This window comes from Polyodon spathula, chromosome 8 (genome assembly GCF_017654505.1).
Source record: "Polyodon spathula isolate WHYD16114869_AA chromosome 8, ASM1765450v1, whole genome shotgun sequence".
Taxonomy (NCBI): domain Eukaryota; kingdom Metazoa; phylum Chordata; class Actinopteri; order Acipenseriformes; family Polyodontidae; genus Polyodon; species Polyodon spathula.
In genome coordinates, this window is record NC_054541.1 from 13,789,214 (window position 1) to 13,798,994 (window position 9,781).

At 39.6% G+C, this 9,781-nt stretch overlaps 1 protein-coding gene across 2 annotated transcripts; it reads right to left on the reverse strand.

Annotated features, from left to right (window-relative positions):
• Positions 1–925: 925 nt before the first annotated feature.
• Positions 926–7,391, reverse strand: ywhaba (tyrosine 3-monooxygenase/tryptophan 5-monooxygenase activation protein, beta polypeptide a). 2 transcript variants are annotated; one of them, XM_041256928.1, is made up of 6 exons: positions 7,283–7,391; positions 5,034–5,334; positions 4,725–4,848; positions 4,181–4,344; positions 3,791–3,886; positions 926–2,883 (listed from the first exon to the last, which is right to left on the reverse strand). In XM_041256928.1, the coding sequence occupies exons 2-6, from the start codon at positions 5,325–5,327 to the stop codon at positions 2,827–2,829; spliced, it is 735 nt and encodes a 244-aa protein (XP_041112862.1). In that variant the 5' UTR covers positions 5,328–5,334; positions 7,283–7,391; the 3' UTR covers positions 926–2,826. The 2 variants fall into 2 exon arrangements, with proteins under 2 accessions (XP_041112862.1, XP_041112861.1); XM_041256927.1 differs by having other exon boundaries at positions 4,181–4,347.
• Between the last annotated feature and the right edge of the window lie 2,390 nt (positions 7,392–9,781).

Consider the following 9,781-nt stretch of genomic DNA (forward strand, 5'->3'; position numbering starts at 1 on the left):
AACCTGATGGAAGTTCTAAGGTCCACAGTTCGTTTTTTATGCAACCACCTAGGTAAACCCTTGCCATGCCAGAGTGAATGGACATGTAGAGCTCAGGTGAAAATGGCCATCAAAATACATTATATGCAGCACCATACCAAAATATGACCTATACTGAATCCTACTGATACGTGAAGTTCTTCCGACTTCCCTGGCAGAACTCAATTCCAGTGCTCTCCTGTGATCTTGCAAGACGACCAAGGAACCCGTATGTTCGTTCCATGCTTTTTGTGCGGGTTTCACGTGGCAGTAAGTACTCTATAACATCAATGCGAAGCTACAGTGCAAAACCATGCAGTGATATCCTAATGTTGTACAAGATCATCACTAGCCATCCCTTTGCAGCAGTTGTTCTGCAAAACTGATGCAACCATATTTTTGCTGTCTGTGTTGTAGTTAGGCTTACCTTTACCTAAACCGGTTCTACCAATAAAATTAGTACAGATGTAACAGGAGTTAATTGTATAAAATCTGAAGTCTCTTGTACAGAATATGAAGAATCAAATGTGCTTGTGGATTTTTTTTTTTTTTTACAACTGAGATACATTGCAGGGAAGAGATACTTGACACACACACACTTAATATATATATATATATATATATATATATATATATATATATATATATATATATATATATATATACACACACACACACACAAAGAATTGTGACAGCAAATATACAGTAGATGGCATTCATCACTATTAGTATATTTAAACCTTCCCGACTAAAAGCCATAAGCACCATTTTATTCCAATTAAGACAAACATACACATCAGTGAAGCAAATACATTCTGAAGATGTTTGCTTTCTAAAAGATGTTAGTAACAGGGATAATTAATACAGTTTATTTTATTATTTAACAAGAGAAAGCAGGAAAATTATGAACTGATAAAATTTTATTTCACTCTGAATTGTCTTTTACTCTTTCCTGATTATTACATGTGAGGTGAAACTCGAACTGTTTTAAAAGACAGACACAAATCTAATATTACATCAATAATCAGGTATTAATTTTTTTTGTAGTTTAAAAAAAAATTTTTTTTAGCTATACTATTTTCACAACCACGTGCTCGCTAGGCGATAAAACCGTCACAGAAGCAAACTTTAGGCAGAATACTGGTCAGTAAAAACAAAGCAGAAAGAGCTACCAGATATACAGACAGGCTCCATCCCACACTCACTACTGCGTTTATCAAGCGGAGAATATTAACTGCCATTTGTTCAGCTAGAAGAGAGATTTTATTCAGTGCATGAAACATTGTCTTCAGCAGACGAGACTGATGGACACATGAACTCTACACTAAGTGGAATGTTATGGAGGTGGCAGGGTATTGTGACACTAAATACTCCAGCTTTTCAAGTTCAACAGGATGTTACAGATCCATTTTAGCTATTTATTTGGAGCAGACAGGTATGGTATTACTAAAGAAATGCTCATTGTCTTGTTTCAAGACTTTCTATTCCAAACTCAACACATGTTCAAATCAGTGGTCAAGAGGTTTGCCCATTTCTTGCCTGTTCAGGATTCAAATAAATACAGTCTGTTTGAGACCACACCTATCTTGCAACTGACTTGAGTTCAATTACAACAACAAAAAAAAAAAATACAAATAAAAAAATAAAACACTTTCCTAGCAATCCGGTTAACTTTCAGCTTTTTAAGAAACCAAACTCATTTTAGTCAATTCAGGCTGTCAGGATAAGACCTTTTACACTGAGTTTCAAATAAAACATAGCTGGAATTAGTTAAAAGAAAACGGTTTTACTGTTATTAAACGCAAGCAGCTTCACAATGTTACTATATAAGACTTATTCAAATCATTGAACTTACTTTTCATAATTGCTATCACTGAAAACCACAATTAACAATCTCATCCAAAAAGATCAAGGGTCAAAATAAAAATGAAGAAAACAACAAGAGGAACTTGTTTACCTCACTGGTGACAGCAGCTTTAATTGAATTTCGTTATACCGACACTTCACTCAGCACATGCTCCCCAGTGTGTTTACAAAGTTACTCTGTGATGTTCATGCCTTGATGGGATGTATTTTTAGACTGTCACATCCAGAATGACAAAACCTGGGGTCCCATTTTGTAAAACATGTCAAATAAAATTGTGAACATGAGCACTCAGCAATTTGCACATTTCTCAGTGTCACAATACAGCCTTTCAAACCTTTCTGTATGAGCTGACAGCAGAATTGTACTCTGTACTGCTACCCGAGTACAGGACCATACATGCATTTTATAGACCAGAAGGGATTTACAGCAAAAAAAAGAAAAAGATTAAAAATAAACACAAAACTAAGCATCACAGTGTTTGGTGAAAATAAACTGGCTGTTTAATAACCTTATAATAAAACCTGCAAATGCCATGACATTTTACACTATAAAAACTGATGTAACCAAAAAAACATATATATATAATAATAATAATAATAATAATAATAATAAATAATTAGTAATAACAACAATTGATGAACTCTACAAAGCCCAACTTGCTAGGTTCTTCCAAAAGAAAGTGAATGAAAAAAAAAAACAGAAAAAGCCTCAACGTAAAGACCTGGTGTAATTTACAAACAAAACAAAAAGATGGTGTGAGCCTGCTAACAACTTCAGTATCACCCCGTAACAAAGGAGGGCTCTGCAAAGGGTAGTTGATAGGTCAGGTACAATTCATGCTGCTTGTCATACAGAAGGGGAAAGATCCTGGTGAAGCAGGGTATGGGCTGTATGTGTTTAAGATAGTGTGGGAGTGGATAGACAGTGAAGCGTGGCACCCATTAGTTCTCCCCTTCGCCAGCATCCCCTTCATCTCCCTGGTTTTCTGATGTCCACAGCTAGAGAACGGAAAAAAGAAATGATCAAATGTTACAAAACTACCAAACTCATTCAGTAAAACGTCTTCATGTGCTCCATGACAGCATTTTATTTGGCAAGTTAAATGCACATTAAATGTCGGGATGGAATATCAAGTTTCACTTTGTTCACTGCTAAATGTTTGAAAGTTGCAGGTCAATATTTGACTTGGAGACTGATCAACTATACCCGCCTCAACAATACAAACAGAATTTTTACCAAGTATTTCATGTTTTTTGTTTCATAGATCCTGACTACCATCCCGGACTACTTTACCTGAAATAACTAATCAGTGTCTGTGAACCTGGTCAATAAGAAATATAAAAGAGCATGCTTCAACACCGTGGACTCTGGAAATCTGTTGGCTTGTGTTTAATACACTACATCATTCACATCAGTACTTCATGAATATGCTACTGGTTTGCAGACTGGGTACCAACTGAACTGGTCTACCAGATGCAACTGTGCTAAGATTAAAGTCAGAGGGTCAGGCTCAGTGGTCTGGAGTGTCACGTCTGGGTGTGGTCTCCTTGTTCTATAGTTTCCAGGGTTACATTACATAAGTTACAGTGTAACACATGTTCTAGAAATACAAGTGGGTTAGGTCAGTTTAATTGTGAGGTGCCAAATACAAGGTTTGGACAAGAGTGGATAAATAAAAACAGCTGTTTTGTATGTGTAGACTGAGCGGTAAAACTGCATTTAGAAATGTGCATTTGAATCACAGTGAGAAATTCAGGATCTGTTTACAACTCAGTATCTAGTCGCTTGGGTAATGAACAGGCCACCTGTCATTTCCACATTGAATATTATACGAATGAAGAACAGACAGACATCTCAAGGTTTGCATTATCTTGAAAACGTCCTAGAGATACAAACAATACTTACAGTGAGGTTGTCCCTTAGTAGCTGCATGATGAGGGTGCTGTCTTTGTACGAATCCTCATTCAAGGTGTCAAGTTCAGCAATTGCTTCATCAAATGCCTAGAAATGAACCATTAATGTAAACTTGCCAAACACATACACATTGTAAAAACACCACCAATGGATCTTAGTTATCATTCACCCTCAACTAGAAAACGTTTACAGAAATGAAAGACAGCCTTACCATTCTACTGCTCTACATGGCATGCAGTTAGAAGACTTGCAATAGCACGGCATAGACAGAAGGTGGTGCCACTCAAATCTAACAATTGCTTCAATATCACTACACATTGATTTTTGTTTGTTTGGCAAGTGTTCATAACCGTCTGTAATGTGCTGTCTAATGGTACTCACAGTCTTTGCCAAGCTGCAGGCCTGCTCAGGAGAGTTGAGAATTTCATAGTAGAACACGGAGAAGTTGAGAGCCAGCCCGAGTCTGATCGGGTGTGTAGGCTGCATCTCCTTCTTGCTGATCTCGAAGGCCTCCTGGTAAGCCTGCTGAGAATTCTCAACTGTGGCTTCAGTAATAAGAAAAAGGTAGGGAGACAAGTTTATAGCAAACCTTGTAACGACCCTGAACGTCAAGCAATTACTATTTAAAAACAATGATAATCTTGCAACAGTGCAGGTTTTAATAGCTACAACATTAACATGTAAAAATAGGCTTTGTAGATTATAAGAATCTACTATAGTGTGGTATGGGATAAACCACTTCAAAAGACATGCTTCAACTCCTCTGAATGACAAGATATTTCTAGGTCACTTCAAATAAATAGCATGTCATTTAACAAGGTTAAAACTGACACGGATTACACCAACCCAGGAAACAGTGCTCCTTCGTTAGTCCTATAATAATGAAATAGCGAGGGAGCACAGTTATCATGCGTTATATACTTACTCTTCTTTGAATCCCCAGATGCCACCTCAGAGAGATATCTGTAATAATCTCCTTTCATTTTCAGGTAGAAGACCTTGCTTTCTGCCTGGGTAGCATTGGCAATGAGGTACTTGTCAAGAAGACCCTAAATGGGGAGACAGTGAATGAATGTATACAAACAACAACAAAATCGCCCAAAATAAATAAAAAGCAGTGGTCTGATTCACGTGATGATTATTAAAACCTTAAATGAGTCTCCCATTACTGCAGTTCTCTTTTTTGTTACAATATGATTGTGTGCAATGTTCCTACGGTTCTCTCTAAGCTCACCAGCACATCATTGCAGATATCCTGCAGCTCGGCCTCAATCTTCTCACGGTACTCGCGGGCCCTCTGCTGTTTCTTGTCGTTGCCCTCGGTTTTTTGTTCAATGCTGGAGATGACTCTCCAGGAGGAGCGGCGGGCTCCCACCACGTTCTTGTAGGCGACGGACAGCAGGTTCCTCTCCTCGTTGGAGAGCTCGTGCCCCTGTTCAGTCACTGCCTTCATGGCAGCAGCCATGTCATCATAGCGCTCGGCCTGCTCGGCGAGCTTAGCTTTCTGTACCAGATCGCTCTTATCCATCTCAGAACTGAAAGAAACACAGAACACAATCTCTTACATACCATTTACTTGGCTAGATGTGTTAATCTTGATTAAGTCAATAATTGGTTCAATTAAGTAACAGAGAACTCAGTTGAAACAAAACCCAGAATACCCTGTAGTTCTCCAGGACCAGGGCTGGACACTTATGATTTAGAAGGTCCTTCCAAAAGGTCCATTATTCTATTCATAGCATGTATCAATCGTTAGTACCCTTAAATTATTAAACTATGCCAATATCATCCATCCATACAAATGAGTTTTCAGATTTAAAAAGAAAGCTGCAATGTAACTTTAAAATAAGCCCGCTCTGGGTATGCTCCCAATCTGACCTTTTATGGAAGCTTTGTAACTGCTGAAAATAATCAGCTGTGGTGCTTCAAATATGTATCCTCTTTTATTAATTTCTAGTTGTATAGTTTGTAGTCTTACTGGTATTTGGTCCATGTCACTCGTGACTCTTAAATTTGAAATATCAAAATATATCCAAAAAATGCAGTCTGTTATATTTTTGAAGGTCTGATTTTTATGTTAATTGAAGTCAAGAGAGTGATGTGTAATAGGCATGCAGATCTTAAACACTGTATGCGAGGGAGCCACAGTGACAGTTGTCACCATAGTAACAGCTGCCAAGAGATTGTGTCCACAGGTATGCAATGCCAATGAGCGAAGATGACAACTCATTTTAGGTGTGACCAGTCGAAAACTACCTGTGATGTGGGGTTTACCAACCAGCTCCGACCACAGCACGGTTTAAAATGCCCCGGGCAGGATATGAAGAGACACATTAACGGTAAACTGCTAATAAAACGTGCTAAACTTACATTAACTAACAATTAAACTAAATAAAAGAATATTAAACAATAATAATTGATTTATTAAACAAACGAGATTTTATATATATATATATATATATATATATATATATATATATATATATCACACATCACACACACACATACATACAGTTTTGTGATATCTGCATTTGTCGATCGATTTGACACACTAAAAACAAAACCAGCCTATCCGAATTTCGTAACGATTTTAAAGCTAGGCCATGGTTAATATTAGCGTGGAAATACTTCTCCCTGGACACATGATTGAGAGACCGTACACTATCCTGTGATGCAGAACGCTACAACGCCACGCCAGGCTTTCCACGCCACAGTGTACAATAAATACAAATATTCGTATGTTCTATTCGATTGCACCACTGGTACATTTTTTTTTAAATAAAACATTTGAAAATTCGTCGGTAAATTTAAAAAAGAGTGCAGGAAAAAAATATTATCCCTACGAGGAAACAAGAGACGGCGACTAAAAGATCGTGGTTCATTTCGGAAACAAGGCGAGTCTGGTATATAATTTCCTTAGTCCTGTGTGGTCATGCTAATTCGTAATAGCGCACTTTTACGCCCCGTTTTTTTTTTCATTGCCCTAGTTAAAATATATGCCTTCAAGGGCTCCCCGCAATCGTCACCGAGCTTAGATTGTTCCTAACTGTACCGACTGCTACACATCGGTAGCATTTATTAGTAATATTTTTTTTTATTATTGTTGCTCGTTTTACTGTACAATATAGGCCCGATCTTTCAAGCGCTGTCACCGACATTAGCACACGAACCTGTCAGGATCGCCGCACGATCTCCCCAAATACCGACGGAAGAAACATCTGGATCTCAGATTCCAAAACAGGCTCACTTCTCTTTGTAATATCGCTCGGCTCTCCCGGCTTAATCAATTTCAGGAATCGCTCCTGGTTGTGCTATTTAATGTACGGCCTAAATGCTTGCTCTGAGCCGTAACCACAATAGATACCCCTTCCCTCCCCTCCCTCAGACACGGTATTACCGCCCTTTGTGTTCATGTTGGAGCCCGATACCTCAGCCACGGCACGTTGAGGTGTCGTGGTGCAGGTCACACACAGTGGCACTCACGTTATTCGTGTGCTTTATTTTGGCTTTTATTTCTGGACGTTGGGAGTCTCTCTCTCCGTCCTCCGTCTTGCTCTTCGGGATATTCAGGGCAGTACCACTTCCGCTTGCACCGGCACTTCCGCTTCCTCTAAAGCCCGCCCCTCCCCCCGCCAGTAACCGTAGTAACCGTAATACGGGGTTTCTCTTGCCAGGTTGCAGGGGCTAATTCGTCAGCAAGAACCATGGTAACCCAACCAAAGCATGACGTAATTTATCACTGTGGTTACTGTTACTAGGAGGAGCATCAGCAGGGTAGCCATTAGCCAAATCATTTGGTACACAGTGTTATAAATTCCTTTAATGTTTTTTTTTTCTTTTTTTTTTCAGCCTGGATTATATTTCCATGCATTGTGTAATCACTTTATTTTTATTGATGCATTTTTTGGAAATGATAAAACTTATTGGCTTCCAAATGACAACAACAACAACATCAATAATAATAATATAATAATAATAATAATAATAATAATAATAATAATAATAATAACAATAATAATAATAATACAACATTTTCATGCAATCAAATTATTACAACCACAGTAGGCCTTATATTAAGTTTGGCACTTTTTATCAGTTCTGGCAGGTTCATTTTTAATAACCATCTTAAAACGTGTCTAGATGCACTAAAAAACGTTTGGGTTTACAATGTTGAACTGCAGTTGTGGAGTAGATGGTTCCAATTCTCCATAACACACTCCCTGCAGGAGACAGTGTGATGCTGAGTGAGAGACTGTATTCTGAGGTGACAGGCAGATGCACAGCTTCTTATACCTGGAGTTAGAAATATGGTTGCACTGCTTTAAAAGTATGATATATAAGTTGACCCCTGTTGGTGAGATGAGGTTAAAAGTTCTGGAACTCTAATCCGGTTGCAAACCATCATACAAATGTATAAACATTTGGGTGACATGAAAATGCTTTTCAGGGTAGATGATAACAGTGCATTGAAGGCTTTCCCCACTGACTGACGCATACTTCATTCATTGCCATGTCTATGAGAATCTCAAGCTCTTGCCACAAACAGACTGAACCCTTTTCTATTAGTTTTGTCCAGAAAATTACACACTGCACACTGCACACTCACACACTGCACACACTGCACACTACACACACTGCACACACACACACTGCACACTGCACACACACTGCACACACACTGCACACACACATACACACTGCACACACACACACTGCACACACACACACACACACACACTGCACACACACACACTGCACACACACACACACTGCACACACTGCACACACACTGCACACACTGCACACTACACACACACACACTGCACACACACACACTGCACACACACACTGCACACACACACACACACACACACACTGCACTGCACACTACACACTGCACACACTGCACACTGCACACACACTGCACACACACACTACACTGCACACACTGCACACACTGCACACACACACACACACACACACACACACACACACACACAGACACACACACACACACACACACACACACACTGCACACTGCACACACACACACACACACACACACACTGCACACACACACGCTCACACACACACACACACTGCACACACACACACACACTGCACACACTGCACACTACACACACTACACACACACACACACTGCACACTGCACACACTGCACACTGCACACACACACACACACACACACTGCACACACTGCACACACACACACACTACACACACACACACACTGCACACACACACTGCACACACTGCACACACTGCACACACACACTGCACACACACACACACACACACATACACACACACACACACACACACACACACACACACACACACACACACACACACACACATACACACACACACAGCTTATCTTCATTTCTGATGAACACAAGGGCTCTTTCTAGTGTCGGATGCAAGGTCAAAGGAGAATTGTCTGAAAAGAAAAAAAAACTATTTGTATATAATAAAAGTAGCAGCAACAATGTAGCCTTTGCTAGAAACAGATTTATCTCATTGGTCTGAGCAATTTCAAGATAAGTTTGCACTTGATTGTAAATAGGGCTCAAAATTCAACTGAGACCTAAAACCCCCTGTGTTCATTTTGTCATTTTGTCCCTTGATCAATCAACGGTGGCATTCTAGTTTCCTCGAAGTGTCTCAGTGTTGCCCTGAGGCTGTAGTGCAATAGGATCTCCAATCTGTTATTATTTGGACAGTGTTAAAAATGAAGCTTGTTTCCTGGTGTTCAATTCAAATGCATGCCTTTCCTCCTGCCTCTGAGCAGACAGTTGATCAGATTCATACCCATCTGGAATAAACGTGAGCCCCACACAGATGCAGTCATCACGGAGGAAACGTGAGGCTCCTCATACCTATTGCAGTGAATGGCTACGGTTATGTATTGCTTTAGAGGCCAGACATTAAATGGGTTGACACCCCCCCCATGCAGTTCAC

Coding starts and splice junctions, on each gene's coding strand:
- ywhaba (XM_041256927.1), bottom strand. CDS start 5,327: ATGGATAAGAGCGATCTGGTACAGAAAGCTAAGCTCGCCGAGCAGGCC. Junction 3,887..4,180: donor CCTGCAGCTTGGCAAAGACT/GTGAGTACCATT, acceptor GTTCATTTCTAG/GCATTTGATGAAGCAATTGC. Junction 2,884..3,790: donor TACTAAGGGACAACCTCACT/GTAAGTATTGTT, acceptor TCCGTTCTCTAG/CTGTGGACATCAGAAAACCA.